Consider the following 19,419-nt stretch of genomic DNA (forward strand, 5'->3'; position numbering starts at 1 on the left):
AACTATAGAACATGAGTGGACTAGCCCTCTGGTCTTTTTTTTTTTTTTTTTTTTTTTTTACTTTTTATGTTGTGCATCTCAAATGGCACTTTGACTCATCCATTAACTGTAGATCAGGTTAGAGTGCAGTAGTGACATTTCCAAGCATTCCACTCCTCGGTTAGGGGAGAATAAAGAGCACATGGTGATGTGGAAGAAGTGCAGAACAGTTATGCCTCTCAAAGCCATACCAACACAGAAAGCCAACCTGTGACTTCAGTTTCATGAATGTAAATTTTACCTCATGGTGTGGACGCAGCTTGATCTGCATCTAACATCGGACCAATTAGAGTTTGAGAGATCATATATTTTGAGGCTGATGGGATGGGTGGGGTGGCACCAGCTGACATTTGTGTCTCTGTAAATCTGTCCACTTTTTTTTTTCTTGAATTTTGATTTAAATTCTTGTCCAGCCCTCTCATTTTAAAATGATTCAGTACACTCAGTCTGATGCTGAATAGCCACTTCCACCTGGGAGGAAAAAGAAATCCTTGTTAAATATTGATTTAATGGTGGCAAAGAGAGCACACAAATCTTTGCATTATCTCGTTTTTGTCCATCAGTCATGTAAATGAATATCCATGTATATTTAAATGTGAAATATACTGCAGGGGTCTCTTGAATTTTAATTGTGATGCTTTCAACAGAACTTTGTGTGCCTTGATAACTTAACCGTTGCTCTGCTGTGTTTACTGGTGTCCCTTTTGTGTCATTGCTCCTTGTCCTTTTTATTCAGAAGGACCGTGTAACATCAGAATACACTGCAGCAATTTGATTTACATCAAAGCGTAAATTATACAGATATATTTTAGTGTTCATGTTTTCTCAACCCATTGCAGCATATCAGTGATTACTCAACATGTACAACTTCACCAGTGAATTGTCACCGTTATTTGTAGTTTTCTACCAATTTTCTTTTTTCTTTTTGTTTTCCATGCCTCATGAGATTTGTACATATGAGGTAAAAGGGACGAGACAGAGTCGATTGTTTTATGGAGAACTTTCTCGTGTTGATGTGCTTGTCAACATTATTGTTGCTGTGAAGTGCTTGATCAAAAGGGGCAACCATGATAAATTAACTGTTTATTGCCAATAGTGTGAGCTGTATCTTGTGTGTAATCAGTTTGCTCACTTTTCCTAGTTCGCTTTCTATTTCACATCCTCCAGACAGTTCTGTTGTATCAGTTTTGTGTAGCTTGAGCTTTAGTATCTAGCCTTAAGACCCTGCAGTAGGGATAAAGGTCAACCCCAGCGTGTTATAAATCTGATTATTAACATGTACTTTGCCTTTGTCTGGACATTTGTATACTCTTCTGTTTATATCTGTAATCCTGCTGCTACATTAAATGAGTTAATAAAAAAATCTGTGGCTTGATGTGCTTCTTCCCCCCCTCCCCTTTGAGGTTCATACTTGTGAGTTGTGTAAATAAATGTTGCATTAATCTTTGCAAACATATAGTTTCACATAGTTTTACTGACCAGAGGTTTTTGTGTTGCCACAAATGCATTATATGGGGGTGATCAAAGTTTACTCAGTCTTTCATGGAGAATCTGTTGGAAGAAGGATAATGGGTTCTCTGAATCGAAGCCAACATCAAACTCTGTTTTTTTCCTCAGAGCAAGAACAGCCACTAATATTGCCAGTATAGCAGTCAGCCCCCAGATGTGGTACTGGCTTCCTGATTCTGGGTCCACGAAATGAAATGCGTGCAGAGGCCCCATCATTCCAGCAGCACCATGAGCAGCATAGTGGTCCTTGTCGCTGGTGAAGAAGTCCAGAGGGACTGTGAACACAGCACTGACCTCAGCTGGGTTTGGAGTGGGACTGAACATCTCATCTATGAAACCAACAACAGGGGTCACCAACAGGCCTCTCTGTTGAAAATGAAGAGAATGTGATGTGATGAAAAGACTGACCCAAAGCAGCTGATGCCCTCAGAGGGAGTGTATTTATTGACCTACCTTATTGATGATTGGGAACAATGTGCAGACAACCTGAACTTCATCAGGTAGTAGACCTATCTCCTCCTTTGCCTCTCTTAGGGCTGTGTCCACATCATCGCGGTCATCTGGGTCTCTCTTCCCACCTGGAAAACACACCTCACCCGCACTGGTCCTCAGCTACACAAAAAGTAAAAGTGGCTCAAATAAAGCCAAATATAAGTTACAGTCTTTTTCCTCCACCCAAGACATTTAATTTCAGGTTACCTCTTTTGAACGTAGTGTCATTAAAGTGTACAACTCCCCACCCCTCACGAACAGTGGGATCAGCACCGAAGCTTTGGGCAACATTGGTAAATAGGAAAACTTTTCTCCGATGTCAAACTGCTTTAAAGTCGCTATAGTCTTCTCTTTTATTTGCATGACAGCAACAGGAACACTTACAGTGGAAATCTGAGTTAGTGGACTTATTAATTTATTCTAAAAGTTATTTTCTGTAAACAATAAACGTGCCACGTCAGAGCTGACGTCTTTAAAAATCTTGGAGAAAAGTCAAGAGGAGCTTTACCTCACAAGGTGAAACGGCAGGTTAATGTAAAAGGAGTAACTTAGCGGTGTACATTCATTCTGGTAAAGGTTCTTTTAAATAAACTAAATACAGCTGAGCTTAAATGTATCATATCCATAAGCAATCACCCAGTTATGATTTAAAGTAGGCCAATCTACAGCAATATAACGAGAATGGAAAAGATATTACGTCAGATTAAAGCGACTTAGGGTTTATGCGCATGCGCTGTAGTAGACAAACCCTGCCCACGAGCCCATCTAATGATTGGCGGTAGCTCGAATCAGCTGTGGTGACAATGAAAAAAAAACTTTTTCAACCAATCGTGGAGCCTGTCCTAACACAAACAACCAATCACAGTAAAAGGCTCCGCCCATTTTGCCCTTCCTTATTGTTTTATTACAAGGGTGACCGACAGACAGCTGTTTAATGCATAGATCACTGAATGTGTTTTAATGGCGTATGACTAGCAAACTGGTCTTCTTATATAAGTAAGAATTTCCCAGAAGAAACAAAACAAAACACAAAACAGATGGAAAATCAAGAGATTTAAAATTACCACAGAGACAAAAATAATAAGGGCGCAAAAAAAAATCCAATACAGAAAAGCAAAGACATATAAAAATGACCAACAGGAGACACCAAACAATCAAGAACTTGCAAACACTGAGTCACAAACAACCAGAATGTATAAAAAAAATCACAAAGTAATTTATGACCAAAACATAACACAATATGTTCATAAAAAGAAACAAAATGACCTGACCCACAAAGCATCATGCTCACAGAGACACGGAATATAGAGACATGGTTTAAACACATAAAATGATCAAGACCTTTAGTTCTTTTTCTTTAATTGTAAAAATATGAGACAAAAACAACAAACAAGAAAGTCACAGACCACACTGACCACAAAGTGGCATGAAATGTAAAAGATGTAAAATCCAAGATAATTGCAAAAAATGGAATTAATTAAACCAGATGCAGGTCTGCGTAAACCTTAGTATCTCAAGGTTCCTCTCATTTGTCTAATTTGTGCCTCCCCAGTCCTACATCCTCCTTCCTGTTATACAGAGGGGGGGGCCCTTTTGGAGAAGACTCTTGAGCATCCACAATAACTGGATGGGATTTCACTCATTAAGCCAACTGTATATTAGCTTAAGTGCACATGCTACACACACATGCACACACACACGCGCGCAGTGGCTGCTAAGACACAAAGAGGGGTGTTAGTGATGTACAATGTAGGCAATTGGAATATCAATAGTGATGGTGTATTTCCAGGAATCCATTTTCTACACCTGCTTTATCCAGTTCAGGGTTGTGGGGGTGCTGGAGCCAATCCCAGCTGTTAACAGGCAAGGAATGGTACATCATGAACGGGTTGCCAGTCAAGCTCAACACAGAGACAAACCACCACGGTGTCAATTTAGAGTAACCAATTAACCTAGGATGCATGTTTCTGGGGTGTGGGAAGGTGAAGGAAGAAAAAATAAAATAAAATACATAAAAATAAAAAACTCCAGACAGAGGCCTCAGCTGAGATTCAACCTGGAAATCTTCATGCTGTGAGGAGACAGTACCAGCCACTACAGTAGCATGCATTTACCCCTCAAAAATGAAAATAAGTGTCATGAGTGGGAACACAAGAAGTGAAACCACCATAAAAAGTGCAACTGAATGCAGAGTTTGAGGTTTCAACTGGACTTGTACTGCTGTAAGCAGGTCCTCAATGAAAGCATCAAGTAATAAATTAAACCTATAAGACATAATACTTAACAGTATTGCAAGATGATGGGAAATATCAGCATCTCAAATTTTAACCAAAACATGTGCAAACTGAAGGCTACTGACAGCTCACCCAATACAAAGCCTGAGACATGTGCACTAATAAGCCACAGCAAATTAAATACATTCTTCAAATAGAACAAAAAAAAACTAGATTTTACAGCTGAAATCCATAAATCAGCTAAAATAATTAAAACTTACCAAAGTATTGTTCATATACATAACATATCCCACTTATCTATATGGTGTAAAAGAAATGTTCTTCTTGAAAGTTGTTAGAAAAATAAATAAAATTCAAAACACAGCAAAGCTTTGAAGGGTCTTCACAGTGGTCCTAGTTTTCAGCGAGTCACACATCACTTCTGTGGTGGTTTGAACGCTCACACTTTGTACTTTTCCTTGGCTTGATCATTCAATATGCAGATATGCTGAGGAGAAAAAGAAAAAACAGACCATAAACACACCAGATGACAGGAAATGAATGTGTGAAGAATATCTGTTGTGAAGAAATATTTTTTTCTGTTAAATTTGGCATTTTAAAGAGCTGCTGCATGACCTTAAAGGAGCTGTACCTGCAACTGGGAAAAATAGGTTCTTTTATTTGGTTAAAGAAAAAACAAATGTTTACGTGAACCTTAACTTGAGTGAGCTTCAGAGCCTTGAAACTGCAACTATGGATTTACTCAATATTGTCAAAACTCTATGGAAGTATTTCAAGCCAGTTCAGCGATGTTTCCCTTTCAATGGACTTTCTGTGCCACCATTTATTTATTCAGCCATTTCTCAGGTCTCTTTACTGCAGACAGTCTCCATTTCTACCATCTTGGACAGCTGCTTGTGACAGTAGTCTGTCCTGCTCTGCAGCCTCAGTAAAGAGAGGCTGCAGGAGTCCTTCAGATCACAGCAGATTTACTACAGATCACAAAGACTGTCATCATCAACATCAGTTCAAGAAGGTGAAATTTGAGTCTGTTTGAGGGTTTAGCTGAAAAGGGAACAAATAAGGAACACCAGCACATCAGCCTGGCTAAAAACTAACGTTTGGATATAAACATAAGGCTGTAAATTAAAGACATGGCCACTAGTTCTGACACAAGAAGCCACTGAAGAGATGCCCTAACATGTAATCTTATTGATGGCCTCTAGATTAGATTAAACTTTAATGTCATTACACATGTATAAGTACAGGGCAATGAAATGCAGTTTACCATCTAACCAGAAGTGCAAAAAGCAGAAAGTGCAGATAATTATAAATTAACAGTATGCACATAGTATAGTTATTTAGAATTTAGCTATGTCAGTAATTTACAGGCAATTTACAGCCTGGATATGAACATATATTACAGCTGGATATGTGCCTTGTAGTAGACTATAGATAGAAACTATGGTCATATTTTAAAAGAGGAAATGAGTTAAGTTGCAGATAAGTTGTGCTATGCAAAAATCCATTAAATTAAATTATATTTAGATTTTTTTTAACGTTAGAGCCATTGTGATTAATGTGCACAAATTGTCCCTATTTTAATTAACAAAAGTAAGACTCTATGTTGTTTATTTAACTTTGGCTTTATGAAAGGACAGGAATCAACCAGAATACATTATTTATGGTGAGAATCACACTTTTGAAAGCCTAAAACCAAGCATGGTTTCAGCACAGGGTGGAGCAGGGGGTCCACAGCATTTTAGTATGTACATGAAGGGGGTCCCAGAGGAAAAAAGGTTGGGAACCACTGCTCTCTGTGTTAGCTCTAAAAGACTTGAGAGAAAATATGTATATAAAACTGTCATTGTGATATTTTTAGCTTGACAAGCAGCATAATGAAGGTTATTTTAAAAGTAATTTTATTCATTAAATTGATATCAGGCCTCAAAAGAGCAGCATTTTTGTCCATCTGGGTTAACATATCGCTCTCCAGCTCTACTTTCCTGTCCCAGTATTAAGCTGTCTCTTCAGTTTCCCCACTAATGCACATCAGCATTTTTTTTTTATTTTTCTGGCCATTTATGGGTCATCCATGAAAAATGGGCTGAACTTAGTTGTGCCGGTGCTGTTGTTGGTCCTTTAGCTTTGCTAAGGAAAACACAGAAGTCCAAGTGGTGGCACAACACCAAGTGTTTTGAGCAACGTTTAGTATCATCTCCAGAGACTAAGCATTATTAGTTTTTATAAAGACTGGACTCTGAATGCCTGCGTCAAAACAACAGCTATGTTCAGGTGCCGGGAGCTGCAGACAGACACCACTGTGGCGACATGAAACCGCTCTTTGTGCAGGAGTACTTAGACCCCTGTTACAGGATGGTTATAGGAATTTCTCATACAATCTTTATTTAACTTCATGACTGAAATATTTTCTTGTCCCAAAAATATCAAGATAGTGATGAACAAATGATGATCTCATGGCTTCAGAATGGTTGGTAACAGACCAGTGGTTTCGACCACAGGTGGCATGTTCATTTTTTGTGAAATAGTCTATGACCATCAAGTATTTACAATGATAAAGTGACAAGATGAAGCAGTCAAATCAAACTAAATTATACTTTTGTTTAAATTGTAAAAACATACACAACAGAATTTGCCATTTATACTGTATACCCAGAGATAAATTTAAAAATAAACATTTTTAATGGGAAATATACTGTAGCAATGAATCAGAATAACTGTAACTGGGGATCTACTCACAAGCTTTTCAACACTTACACTGAGGTCTCTGAAGTACTCATTGTAGTCCAAAGCATAGCCCACCAGAAAAGCATCTGGTACCTCAAAACCAATGTCTGAAACAAATATAGACACCATCAGCCTGAGTTATTTAAAGAAATCACACTACTTTTAAGTGCAGTAGAAGGTAAATGATTAGATAACTATTCGATTAGGCCCTGTAATACAGCAAGAGATCTTTTGTTGTTTCTCTGAGGCTGTGCTTAAGTTCTCTCTTAATGGAAAGTCAAACGCTTACAGTAACAGCTGTCCTTGAGGGGTAACTTAAATAGATTATCCAACTCAAACCTAAAAGCATTACATAATCTGAGACTGTGTGAGCAGGAGGTTATCAGGCATGCATTAGTACTTAAAATGCCTGGCTCACTACATTTGGTGTAGTTGTTCCTGAAATTAATGTTAATCCTGCATCACCAGGTTTTTAAAGAACAAGAGACATACGAGTAAAAGGCACAAAACGAGTACTACTTTTCATTACTTCACAGAGCACTAGACTATGTCTTTAGTAAAAAACTGCTTACAGTCTGGTCTGTATCCTGAACTCCTTGGGGTCCTCTTGACCAGAAGGCTGGAAAGCGAAGGGAGAATATATGAAACAAAAGCATTTAAAGAGAAATGCAACATATCTTCTGCCATAAGAAACCCTGTTTTAATCCTGACAAATGGCATTGGTTGTCCTGCTGTAACCTGGTCAAACAAGTGCCACTTCACAGTTCAAGATCAACCTCTGTGTGTGGAGCTTATCTTAAAACACATGGACCGCAACGCAGGCTAAGTGACTTTTAAAGCGCAGATCACCAAAAAAAAATAAAAAATCTTTCATATGATACTGTTTCTTGCTGGAATTTCTTATCTGAAGTTGCACTTTAGAGCAACAGAAACATCAGTTGTAAAACCTGCAAACACTCTGCAGAAACAGGAACTAGTTACATGGCTCGATACCACAATAGTTAAAATGTTTGACAGTAAGAACTGGACAGTTAGCAGATATGCAAAATAGGTGGTCCGTGCATGAAAAACCGCCATGTAATTTACCATCTTTGGTAAAAGCGTCAAACAAAGCCTTAACTGGTTCGGCACATGTCCGGTTTTACCCTGCAATCAGGAATACATCAGAGAAATGGCCTCAACTTCCGCAGTGCAGTTAATAGTGCGGCAGATTAACTCCTAAGCTGCTCCATCCCTCTGTCACATTCCATCTCTAATTCAGTCCTAAAGGAGAGTGTCCATTAGCTAAGAGCACTGCTAGATGCAGCCTGTCTGAAGACATTCCACACAGTGGAAGTCTGTAATTCAGCTCGTTGCACTATAAACCACATGCATCGATGCCTACCTTACAACTTTGACCATCTTGGGATTACATTCATTCAGCAGGGAAAGTAGTGTCTGCATCGTCCTTCCTGTCTCAACGATATCCTTTTATTGCAGCAGGAAGTGGTCAAATGAATGCATTAAATGCCAAAAACAGAAGGAGAATTAGTTAAATATGTAAATTTAATGCAAAACAGAAAATTTAAACTGACAACTGAGAAAACTGTGTGGAAACTGATGCAGGCTCATGTAGTAATCTGTTCAACCACATGAATTTGTTATAGAAATCACATGCAAATAAATAAGATAAATTGTTGACAGTAATGGAACTAAGGTAGTGATGTCAGGCATTTAATTTGCTGAGTCATCCAGAAACATATACCTTGACTTGTTTATATGTATGTATAGCTAATATAAAATTACAAATATAATTCATCCTCATCAGCCAACTAAAGAAAACCAGAATAAAGAGGTCTTACCTCAACAATCAAAACATTCTGCAGGAAAATTAAATGATAGAAGAGTTAATTAAGCAGATCTGTACAAGAATGTAATATTCTAGCGTGATGAACCATAGAAGATTTACCTTTCCTGAGAGGTTAGACAGCTCATCTCCTCCGATGACTTTCACATTGTTGGTTGCCTTATCATTCTATAAAAAAAAAAAACAAGAAGCATTGTCCATCATTTCAGCATAATTACTGTACAAAGTTTGGATTCATGCACTGCAGTGGCCCATTTCTTTTTTTTTAAATAAAAAGACACTTCACTGGTATTTTGCCAACTCTGCTGCATATTTAACACTTCCCATAAGCACAAATGGATTCTGAAAATGAAATGAGAAAGGCAGCTTACACAGTAGCTCTTCACTCTAATGAAATCCACTGTGAGTGGGACTGATTTATCACTGTTCTGGTTCAGCACTTTAATGTAGTCCAGGAGGTCCGCAAAGAACTTGTAGCCCCCTTTTAGCACACACAGAGCCACAATGTGGTGTCCCCCCATGTCCCGGATTATGTCACGAGCCAGACGCTCTGTCCTGCAGCAAAGAGGAGAGACACAAGGAGAGCATCATAAAGCATGTTGCTGATGTGAAGCCAGTACAGTTCTTGAGGACAGGGACGGGAGCCTTGGCACAATATTGCACTTAAACATAATTACTTATCTTGTACTTCACTGCACCCTCCTTCCTAAATTTACCTTCAAATGTACTGCAGAATGTGGTAAAAGTGTTTTGTCTAGTGCACAATTGTAACCGACTTGTTGCAACAACAAATGCTTCATTTAAAGGAAGTTCCCAATAAGTCATGACAGCCTCAACGTGTAAACAGTCAACTGTACTACCCTGATTATGTATGTCATGTCAAAATATAGAATGAGTGTGTAAAATGACTTTGATGTGGATAAAAGGTGATTTCCAGTGTTGGTGCTGCTCTTGATTGGTTCACCTGTCCATGATGAGTCCATGGGGGATAATCACTTTTTCCAAGTCGTTCTCATAATGTCTGGGGACACAGAAGAGGTCCAGATCATGCCCTTTCTCGTCATCAGCGATCTGGAACCAGAAAACAACAACAAACAACAACAAAACAGTCTCATCAGGTGTGCGCAAAAACGTTTGGCAATGACAGAAACGTGCGCTAAAGAGCCTCCCAACCACCTGTTTATCCCCCAAAACAACTGCAAAGACTACGACTTAAATGTACACAGCAGTTGAACAGTCGCTATTGGGAGAGTATTACCACCTGCTTTCTCTCAAACAGGCCTACAGTAGCCGAAGCAACCCATAACCACACCCTGACAAGTGAACAAGTTCAGTGCAACAACACAGCGCAGAGCTACCGGCGGCGAGGAGCATGGCTGACAGCCTCACCTGCAGATACGAAGCCATGTTACCGGCGGTCCTCCGTTCCGTTCAGCCGCAGACACTTGTCTGAGGAGTCATGCTCAGACCCTAAGACAGAGGGGGGTTGGGTTTTCTTCAGTGGAGGCTGCACGAGCTGCTCTCCTCTTCGTCGAGTGCTTCTGAAAGCGAACAAGACCGAGGTGCACGCGACGCTCCTTTGCCGGGGTTTAAGCCCTTTACGTCAGAATCCCGTTTGCCTTCGCATTAATCTGATTTGTCCAACACAACCACGGCTTAAATGTGCGATGTTACTTACCACCGGTACGGCTACATTATTTGGAAATAGATGACTTGCGAGCCCTGCGCGTGAGAGGCTGGATGACGCAGTTTTAAAAATATAACCAGTGATAGTTCCTCCTCTCTGAAAAGTCTCGTGCTGTGCTCTGCAGTGACTTTCAGTGGACTCGTCACTTTTTGGGACGCAAATAATATAAAATTTAAAATTATTATTTCATTTTATTTCAACGTGGATATCATGTAACGTGCGCCACCCATACTCCGGTACTCTCGGCTATCTATATTTGACAAACCAGTTTCACCATGGTTACGTAAAAAAAAAAAAACTGCATAACGTTCCTCCTTATGTTTAATGACATCCAAATTATTAAAGTTTGTTCAGACTTAACACATTATGAAAGCAATATGGTTTTGTACTCTTAAGGTTATAATTTATTTCTGTATTAATTTGTTTAAAAAATACTTTTCTTTTAATAAATGTCCCGACAGAGGACTCAAAGACAAAAATTATACCTTGGTATTTATTGAGGAGATACAGTATTGTAAAAGTGTAAAAAAAAAATATGCGAACCTCTTGTATTTGCAAGTCATTTTAAGGTCAAATTAAGTAATGTCTCTATTAATGGTATGACATCAAGGTGTGAGTAAGAATAGGAATTTATAAATGTCCGACCTACACATGATAAATAGCAATAAGGCTACAAAATCATTTGTAAAGATTTTTAACTTGTCCAATTTACAGTTTAAATTTCTGCTAAATAAAATACCTCTTTTTCACTGTTTGCCCGTTGTCTAAAAGTTGTCCAAAAGAACATCTATGCATTATTTTTTTCCCCGAAAATATACATTTGTCTATTTCTGTTATCTCACATCAATCTCAGTGAACACTTGATAGTAAAATATCTCTGCCTACAAGCATGTTGCCATAAAATAGGAACATTGAAAACTGCAAAAAACAGATTTTAATATGACCCAAATTTAATGAGTTTTACAGAAACAATAACATTTTTAAATCCATCTTACAAAAAAAAAAGAAAACAAATTAGGTGCTGGTTAACACCAAGAGCATGGCAACTATGAAAACAGCATAAACATGCTCTCACAGTTCAGAACACCGGAAAGCAAACGTCATCATCTCTGTGATAATAACAGTCTTTGAGTGTCATTTGTTACCATGAGGCCAAATCTCAAACGACACAATTCCCCATACAGTCCTACTTTTAGTCTGAGACCCACATACAGAGTGACTGTGGGTGGAAAGTAGAGCATCATCCAGATGAAGATGGTGTCATTCGAGAGAAGGCCATAGAGAAAGAGCACTCATTTTTTCTTCTTCTCATCCTTTTTGGCACCATCTGCTTTCTCTTTCTCCTTGTCTTTGTCCTTCTCATCTTTTTTCTCTTTTTCATCTTTCTTCTCTTTCTTGCCTTCCTCCTTTTCCTGTCCTTCTTTCTTCTCTGCGTCTCGGTTGGAAATCTTGTTGTTGATCAGGTTGTGCAGCGCCACCACAGAACGTATCAGCGAGGCCAGGTAGACCACTAACATCTGGTCGTTGGTCTTCAGGTAGAAGGCTTTTGTGAACTCCTGCAACAAAATATTAGTGATATTAAAACCACATTGATAACGGGATACTAAAAATAAACGACCAAAGTGTTTGGTATTAAAAGAAAACAGAAAAATGGGTCATGGGTAAAATTTTATTCCTGTTTGAGCCCCAGGGTTTAAAACCCATCAAGTACAAGTTTAAAACCAGTCACTAAAGGTGGTTCGGTGCTTTTATCAGAAAATGATTATTAAAATAATCACAGTGTTTCACTTGTTCATCACCGGCTGTACAGCTCTAATCCTTCAGACTATAGTGGATTAAAGAAGCCACCGCTTACTCAAAACTACATCCTTTGTTTTCCTGTCCATGAGTCTTTGATTCACTACATTATGAAGAAAACCTAAAGCAGTTGTAATGATTCTGTATTCCTAAAACCAATATAATTTCATAACAATAAGTATTAACATCTGCTTTAATATGTTATAAAAACTAAGTTTCCAAAGTGATATAAGGTCACTCATCAAATAGACACCAATTTCCATTAAATAATTACTTTACTTCAAAGTATAAAGAAACTTTTAACATTATCATCCTACCAGTAGGTTTACATCTGGCAGCAGGTTGAAAACATCCTGCAGCTGGTAGATGATCTGGTGGTTGATGGGGAGTTTGCCTGCAGCCACCCTCTCTAGATACGAGCGAATGTCCAACAGCTTTGAGTTGAGTCCTTTTAGGCCATGGACTTGGTTTGTGATGCGCTGTGACAGCGTTCCCACTGTGGTATCCTTGATGTCTCTTTAATCATGATACAGATGAAGAATCAATGAGAAGGTTCATATTTTTGTTGTAAGTTTGTCTTATGTGAATTACCTCTGCTGGACTAATTACAATAAAGCAAAATATAACGTAACATCTGCACTCTGCAGTTACTATAAGTGAATAAGAGTGTGTATGTGTGATTTGAAGGTTTGTTTAGTACCTCAGCAGGTGCTCCACTCCTACTTCCTCTGCTTCTTCAGCTCCAATCTCACTGGTGACGTGTTCAAACGTCTTGGATGTTGGAGTCCCATCCTATTAACAGTGAATTGTCCATTTAAAAAAAAAAAACTCTAATTTAAACATAAATCTGTTTTTAACTAAGACTTTTTTGGGGTGTAGGTCATTTTTCACTTACGTCATGGATTTCTTCCACAGAAATGTATGCCTCTGTGGGCAGACCAAGGTCTTTAGGCTTCACATCGATAATGACTAGCACCTGGAAGAAAGAGTGGATGTGGGAGTTATCAGAATGAACACGATTAAGACATGAACAAGTGCATTCACAATGAGATATGGAAAACGTAAAGACCATACCGAGTTGGTACAGTACCGCTTGATGAGCTCATTGATAGCAATGTCATTCTTATGTAACTTGGGTCCCGTGTGGTACCATCCAACTATTCTTTCTCTGGCTGAAAACCAAAGACAGTTAATAACAGGTCAACATACAGAGTAACACTAAACAATTGTTAATACTAAACAACTGAATTTCATGGATGCAGTTACTGCCTTACCATTAACTTTCTTGAACATGCCATACATGTTCTCCAAGTAGTCATGATCCAGGAACCATACTGAGTCATCCTTGTCATCCTCATCAAATGGCACTGAAAAGTAAGAGCGACATTAGATGTTTCTCATGAGCAGCAGAATCCACTTCTAAAGCAAACAGAATCAAAGCCTAAAGTAAAAGCTAAGCTAAAAATAGACAAATTCTTACATCAAGAACCGTCCGATATAGAATCAACTAAACTCTCTGTAGGCATCTTTTCAGTGGTGGAAAACCTACAACTTTACTCTTTCTGAAAGAGCAGGAAATACAAGGTTCACAGAGGAAGACTGCATGTTCCAGTAAGAACATCAGCACACTGGACGTAGCTCTGTGCTGCTGTATTATATGTCTGAACCTTAACAATTCAGTTTCCTACTATGCTTTCACTCTGTCACCTCTGTTCTTGCTGTCCTTTTTCAGCTACATGACTCACTGCATTATCTTGCCTCCAATTAATTCTCTGATCTCCTTTTCCTTATTAACGTCTTAACCATTTCAAGAGTCACATCTTCATTTTATGAGGCTTTAATCACCTAGAAGGTTTATCTTTATGACCGAGCTTCTCAAATACTTCCATCATGTCTTATATTACAGTTCATACTAATACTGTTGCCAGATTCTCAAACCTTACTTAACATTACTTACCTTATTTGGGTGCATATAGAGCAACACTTACTGCACTCAATTATTTATGCAACCTTTGCCTTAATGCAGTGGTTCACAAAACTTTTTCAATATTTAACCCCCTGCAAAATATTTCTTATCAACCCAGTACCACCGAATCAAAGGTTTTCGATTTCCATTTTAGTTTAGGGGCCACATTCAACACAATCTGACAGTAAATTAACAGCATAATAACCTGTAAATATTCACATGTTGCCACAATTAAATAACCATCCTTTTAGACAACATTATCAAAGACCTAAAATGTCTGGAGAAAAATAAGTACAGTTTAAAAAAAATCTTGCCTCAGTTAAACATTTACATAATCTTGTTATTTTACTTTTTAATTAATTTTATTCACATTAATTTTATTACTTTTTATTCTACATATATTGATATATGAAATTTATCAAACAATGTTTTTAATACAAAATTTATTTTTACATTGACATATTTTTTTATTTATTTTAACTTGAAATATATAAAAATATTTGATATTTTATGATATACATTATGTTACCATTTTAGATTTTTATCTATCTTATTTTTATTTTATTTGAAATATCTCACATTTACACATGCATTACAACTTAAAAATCCCAAAGGATCTACAAAATCTCAAGATTTCGTCACTGGAATCTGGAAATGACAAATACAGCATTTCACATTGTAATCAGAGTAACTTTTCAAGATCTGGAAGTTATTTTAAATGTACACATGTGTTTCCACATATGTGCAGTAATTCTGACCACCTGAACTGACTCACCTCATAATACAAGCTGAAGTCAGATCTATTAAGTAAGAAAGATATAAAAGATATTACAAATCTTTCCTCTTTTTATTTTCTCATGTACCCCTGGAGTGTTACCAAATACCCCAAGGGAAATGTGCACCCCCATTAGTGGAAACACTGCCTTAATATAACAAACAGTAAAGTGAGACAAAAATGGACAACAAACATCCAATAAAGGATCCACTGATACATCGGCCGGCTAATATATTGGCTATCTGTGTTTTTTTTTTTACTAGTATTAGCATCGGCATGATTTACAGAAAGCTGTCCACAGTTAAAAAAAAAAAAAAGCGCTGGCAGCAAGTGAGGCAAAGCCGTGGGGCAAGACAAGAGTCGTGATCTGTGCTGGTTAATAGTCGTTTTAGCCTCATAGTAAATAGTGTAGATCAAGGGTGTCAAACTCTGGTCTTCAAGGGCCGCTATCCTGCAGGTTTTAGTTATTTCCTTGCTCCAACACACCTGAATAAAATCAAATGGATCCAACGCTTCTTGTCCACTTCTTCACAATAACCCATTAATTTCAGTTAGGTGTGTTAGATCAGGGAAACAATGAAAACCTGCAGGATACCGACTCTTGAGGACCAAAGTTTGATATACCTGGTGCAGATTGTCATAACAGCAGTTTTCTTGCCTTCTGCCCAAGCGCTGCTGCGCATACACTGGCAGCGTGCATGTGGTTGATACCACAGCGATACGGAGAGAAGGAAAGAACATTTCTGGCTCATAATCTCCGCTGGACATTCTTCTGCCAGCTATCTACAGAAACCCCTTTTAAGGTTTTTTAGTACACTTCTTGATGACATGGACATTTATTCCTGCAAGGTCCAGTATGATGTAAAATACAGCATCGATTCATCTCTGCATATCACCCTTCACAGAATACTTCCACGTTATCACATCCAGAACGTCGGGAGTCTAAAAATAGAACAGGGCAAAATCCTGTGATGAAAATAACCACTTGGAGCCGGAATATGATTATATTCCTTCTGTTCTTTACATACTAAATATTAAAACTTGTTTTAATAAAAATTCACATATAGGAAAAGTCAAGGACCAGCAAGGCTTCATGTTTTTGACAGTTATTGAATGTACACGTTTCAGAAAAGGTCTTGGCTGTTTTTTTGTTAAATGCATCTAATATGTATAAAACGAAGATTTAGCAAAGATCATCCCTCCAGATTTAACCTGAAGGTAAAATCAACAGTGACCATTTCTGTGTGGTGCAGATGAGAGAGCAGCTGTCCACTCATCAATGGTTTTCTCAACGCTCAGACAGCAGCGTTTTCAGCTCATATGTGTTATCCATGTTATTTAATTCCTTGGCACATAGACCAATTTCTAAGGAGACTGATGAGGAGGAGGAGTTCAGGCAGTTGGATCATTACCCATGGGCGAAAATGCAGAGCTTCTCTGTTTTCTCCATTATAACCCGCAGCTTTTAAAGTGGGAGGATTAAGATTTTTCTATACTTTTTATATATATAAATTGCTAAACAATAAATCAACTAATCATTTACAAAACATGTATATCTATGAATATACTAAAACATAAGCCAAAAACATCAACAGTCTAGAAAAGATAAAATGACCAAAAACAACAAAACTTTAAGTTATCCATACCAGCCAATGCCAACCTTGCTGAAGGGGGTGTAAGGAAGACAGACTCACACACTACATGATTTTAAGGCAGATTTTACATGTTGCAAAGTTTGGAGGCTGCAGACAAATAGATCTGAGAAAAATCATGTGTTTGATTAGACGTTATTAATGTTGTTTCCAATGTTGTTGTTAAAAATATTCCAAGGTTATAATTATTATTGTTTCAAAATTAATTAAAATAAATTACTAATAACTTTGATGCTTTATGTACTATATCACAAGCAGATTACAATACTAAAATATAATCTGCTCTCTTATTTCTTAGTTTGATGTATCTGAAGCACTTTCTATTTGTTATTTTATTTTTTTACAATACATACCGTAAGTTTCACTTACTATTTTACTTAATTAACTGATGCAGACTGTAAAGATATCACATCATTTTCCATGGTCTAAGATTTAGCATATTCCTATCACTCAAGCTTTAACTTTGATCGTTGATCAAATCTCTGTTGTGACCATCAAATGCTTCCAATAGAGCACTTACCTGCAAAACTATTGGAGACGTCAAGAACTTTTTTCTGCCATGACCCCAGTAGGACACCAACCACCCGTTTCTGATTTCCAACTTTTCCTATCCTGTAGATCAAATCAAGCTGTTAGCTTATTTTCTCTGAAATCATGCCACCTCTCATGAGTCATAAACTATGCTAGCGTAAATCAACAGATATACCTTTTACATCCACACAAGACAGATTTATAAATACGTTAGTAAAGTAGATTTGTTAGTCAAGCCTAAAACGATACTGACCAATTAAACAAATTAATTAGTAGTATGCATTCACTGCCGTTTTCCCAGAGCTAACTAGTCATGGCATGTCTACATACATTCTGAACGGGACTCTGACTCAGCAGGGCTAACGTTAGCCTAGCCTAGCAAAAGCGTTAGGCTTCTGGACAAAAATACCACCCGAAACTTAAAACTAACTTAACACAAGTATTTAATTTACTAACCTGTTAAAATGATCGACCACGCTGAGCAACACAAGCGGGTGAACAACGACATTTTCGACCGCTAACTCTGGCATTTTTGCGATGAGCACTGACAGCACACCACCTCAACACAATGAACGCTACACTTCACTTCCGGCTGTGTGTGTGACGTTTCTTCCGTTTCCCTAGGCAACAAAGAAACAGTAGAAAGTTGTCACAGAAGCCTTCTCACGGAGAAAATGGTAGGAGTAGGACTCTCTTAGTAAAATACATCTACTTTTTGTCTTATATTTTACGTAATGAGTACATCTACTTTTTGTCTTATATTTTACTTAATGGTAACTTCCAAAGATATTTTTTTTTTTCAAATGATTTTAGATTATTAATATCACACAAAGTATTCGTTACATGTCGCTTAATTTCGCTCTGCTTAGTTAATTCTTTCATGAAGGTGCGCGAGTTCACGTGATCAAACGTTGTTTAACATCTTGGTACAACAGGGTGATGTTGAGGAAACACTGAAGAGGATCGAAGCACATAAAGGTGTGATTGGAACAATAGTTGTGAATTCAGAAGGTAAGTTGAGACAATAATATAATTATCTGTGATTCATGTTTAAATTACATTCTGATTGTAAATGTCACATTTTGTACTTTTAGGTATTCCCATCAGAACAACTTTAGATAACTCCACAACTGTTTTATGTGCTGGACGTCTTCGTCACCTTACATCACTGGCCAGGAGCATGGTCAGAGATATTGACCCTCAAAATGATCTCACCTTCCTTCGGGTCCGTTCCAAGAAGCATGAGATCATGGTTGCACCAGGTGAATATGCATAAGTTATGATAATCTTAATTGATGATTATCCCTGATACAAATACTTAACCTAAGGCTGTGCTTTTCTCTCTGCATAGATGTGGCTCATATTATCTTATGTCTCTGCAGCGAACAACTTCCTGCTGATAGTCATCCAGAACCCATGTGAATAACTGCAGGGCATTTCCGTAAAGTCTTTCTCACATGGTGTTGGTTATCAAGTAAAAATAATTTTTACACTGTCATGTTGACCCAAGTGCTGCATTAACATTTTGCATTCAAGAGTGCTGCCATTACATGTCGTATGTTTTATGTTGCGTGACATATTTCTTTCATTTTTTACCCATTAGATGCTTGTCGTCAATGTACAGATTAATTACATATTATTTGGAAAACATAAATAAAGAAGTGAAGCCTTCTACACAGGTGTGTTGCATCAAAATTAAGTAACCAAATATCATTTATTAAGAAAGCAGAGTTATCCATGGTTAAATCTGACTTCATGTCAAAAGTAAGAGCTCTAAAAAACTTTAAAATATGAATCATTATTGTGTCATCAATAAAAGGACTTTTATCGCAAAGTTTGGACAACTCACCAACGTTGTGTAAAGTTTTATTATTTGAAGGTGCTTGTAAATTGTCAGAAATAAAAACAAAATTTTAAAAGCTATTATTTTTTGTTACTGATTTTTTACTTTGAGATTGAGCCACAGTTTACAACCAATGCAGTGATGTACAACAGTATGCTACTAACAAACAGAGACATTTGATTTGCACTTAGTCTCCAGTCCTTTCTGTTCTAATCTACAGTCATTTAGCAGACACGTTTCTCCAGCACTTTAAAAGGTGATTAGGCAGCAGCATTAAGGGTCTTGCCTAAGGACCCAACATTCATCCCTTGCGGGATTCAA

The 19,419-nt window shown here is 37.6% G+C and overlaps 4 protein-coding genes across 6 annotated transcripts; 1 reads left to right on the forward strand and 3 right to left on the reverse strand.

The window, feature by feature from the left end:
• Nucleotides 1-34: 34 nt before the first annotated feature.
• nudt7 (nudix (nucleoside diphosphate linked moiety X)-type motif 7) lies at nt 35-4,104 on the reverse strand. The gene is made up of 3 exons (XM_041997555.1): nt 2,248-4,104; nt 2,002-2,160; nt 35-1,914 (listed from the first exon to the last, which is right to left on the reverse strand). The coding sequence occupies exons 1-3, from the start codon at nt 2,401-2,403 to the stop codon at nt 1,561-1,563; spliced, it is 669 nt and encodes a 222-aa protein (XP_041853489.1). The 5' UTR covers nt 2,404-4,104; the 3' UTR covers nt 35-1,560.
• Nucleotides 4,105-4,237: 133 nt separating this feature from the next.
• Nucleotides 4,238-10,747, reverse strand: hprt1l (hypoxanthine phosphoribosyltransferase 1, like). 3 transcript variants are annotated; one of them, XM_041997557.1, is made up of 10 exons: nt 10,526-10,744; nt 10,237-10,443; nt 9,812-9,918; nt 9,219-9,402; nt 8,950-9,015; nt 8,843-8,860; nt 8,386-8,468; nt 7,574-7,620; nt 7,032-7,108; nt 4,238-4,761 (listed from the first exon to the last, which is right to left on the reverse strand). In XM_041997557.1, the coding sequence occupies exons 2-10, from the start codon at nt 10,252-10,254 to the stop codon at nt 4,714-4,716; spliced, it is 648 nt and encodes a 215-aa protein (XP_041853491.1). In that variant the 5' UTR covers nt 10,255-10,443; nt 10,526-10,744; the 3' UTR covers nt 4,238-4,713. The 3 variants fall into 3 exon arrangements, with proteins under 3 accessions (XP_041853491.1, XP_041853490.1, XP_041853492.1); XM_041997556.1 differs by having other exon boundaries at nt 10,237-10,744; XM_041997558.1 differs by lacking the exon at nt 8,843-8,860 and having other exon boundaries at nt 10,237-10,747.
• A 703-nt stretch (nt 10,748-11,450) lies between these two features.
• Nucleotides 11,451-17,864, reverse strand: psmd7 (proteasome 26S subunit, non-ATPase 7). Its single transcript, XM_041997554.1, has 8 exons — nt 17,712-17,864; nt 17,245-17,336; nt 13,606-13,698; nt 13,406-13,503; nt 13,227-13,307; nt 13,032-13,123; nt 12,649-12,847; nt 11,451-12,090 (listed from the first exon to the last, which is right to left on the reverse strand). The coding sequence occupies exons 1-8, from the start codon at nt 17,783-17,785 to the stop codon at nt 11,827-11,829; spliced, it is 993 nt and encodes a 330-aa protein (XP_041853488.1). The 5' UTR covers nt 17,786-17,864; the 3' UTR covers nt 11,451-11,826.
• Nucleotides 17,848-19,178, forward strand: LOC121647831 (dynein light chain roadblock-type 2-like). Its single transcript, XM_041997559.1, has 4 exons — nt 17,848-17,932; nt 18,191-18,266; nt 18,350-18,517; nt 18,638-19,178. Exons 1-4 carry the CDS (start codon nt 17,930-17,932, stop codon nt 18,679-18,681), a joined length of 291 nt encoding a protein of 96 aa, XP_041853493.1. The 5' UTR covers nt 17,848-17,929; the 3' UTR covers nt 18,682-19,178.
• The last annotated feature ends 241 nt before the right edge of the window (nt 19,179-19,419 follow it).

The sequence above is a fragment of the Melanotaenia boesemani genome, chromosome 10 (genome assembly GCF_017639745.1).
Source record: "Melanotaenia boesemani isolate fMelBoe1 chromosome 10, fMelBoe1.pri, whole genome shotgun sequence".
Classification (NCBI taxonomy): Eukaryota; Metazoa; Chordata; class Actinopteri; order Atheriniformes; family Melanotaeniidae; genus Melanotaenia; species Melanotaenia boesemani.

What these genes read in the sequence shown, in the direction of transcription:
- nudt7 (XM_041997555.1), bottom strand. Translation starts at nt 2,403, where the DNA reads ATGCAAATAAAAGAGAAGACTATAGCGACTTTAAAGCAGTTTGACATC. An exon ending in TGACACTACGTTCAAAAGAG is followed by an intron (nt 2,161 to 2,247) that starts GTAACCTGAAAT and finishes CTTTTTGTGTAG; the next exon opens with CTGAGGACCAGTGCGGGTGA. An exon ending in TGTTCCCAATCATCAATAAG is followed by an intron (nt 1,915 to 2,001) that starts GTAGGTCAATAA and finishes CATTTTCAACAG; the next exon opens with AGAGGCCTGTTGGTGACCCC.
- hprt1l (XM_041997557.1), bottom strand. An exon ending in AAGATGGTCAAAGTTGTAAG is followed by an intron (nt 7,621 to 8,385) that starts GTAGGCATCGAT and finishes TTCGCTTTCCAG; the next exon opens with CCTTCTGGTCAAGAGGACCC. An exon ending in TTCAGGATACAGACCAGACT is followed by an intron (nt 7,109 to 7,573) that starts GTAAGCAGTTTT and finishes TATTTGTTTCAG; the next exon opens with ACATTGGTTTTGAGGTACCA.
- psmd7 (XM_041997554.1), bottom strand. Translation starts at nt 17,785, where the DNA reads ATGCCAGAGTTAGCGGTCGAAAATGTCGTTGTTCACCCGCTTGTGTTG. An exon ending in CGTCTCCAATAGTTTTGCAG is followed by an intron (nt 13,699 to 17,244) that starts GTAAGTGCTCTA and finishes CTTACTTTTCAG; the next exon opens with TGCCATTTGATGAGGATGAC. An exon ending in CATGTTCAAGAAAGTTAATG is followed by an intron (nt 13,504 to 13,605) that starts GTAAGGCAGTAA and finishes TTTGGTTTTCAG; the next exon opens with CCAGAGAAAGAATAGTTGGA.
- LOC121647831 (XM_041997559.1), top strand. An exon ending in AATAGTTGTGAATTCAGAAG is followed by an intron (nt 18,267 to 18,349) that starts GTAAGTTGAGAC and finishes TTGTACTTTTAG; the next exon opens with GTATTCCCATCAGAACAACT. An exon ending in TGAGATCATGGTTGCACCAG is followed by an intron (nt 18,518 to 18,637) that starts GTGAATATGCAT and finishes ATGTCTCTGCAG; the next exon opens with CGAACAACTTCCTGCTGATA.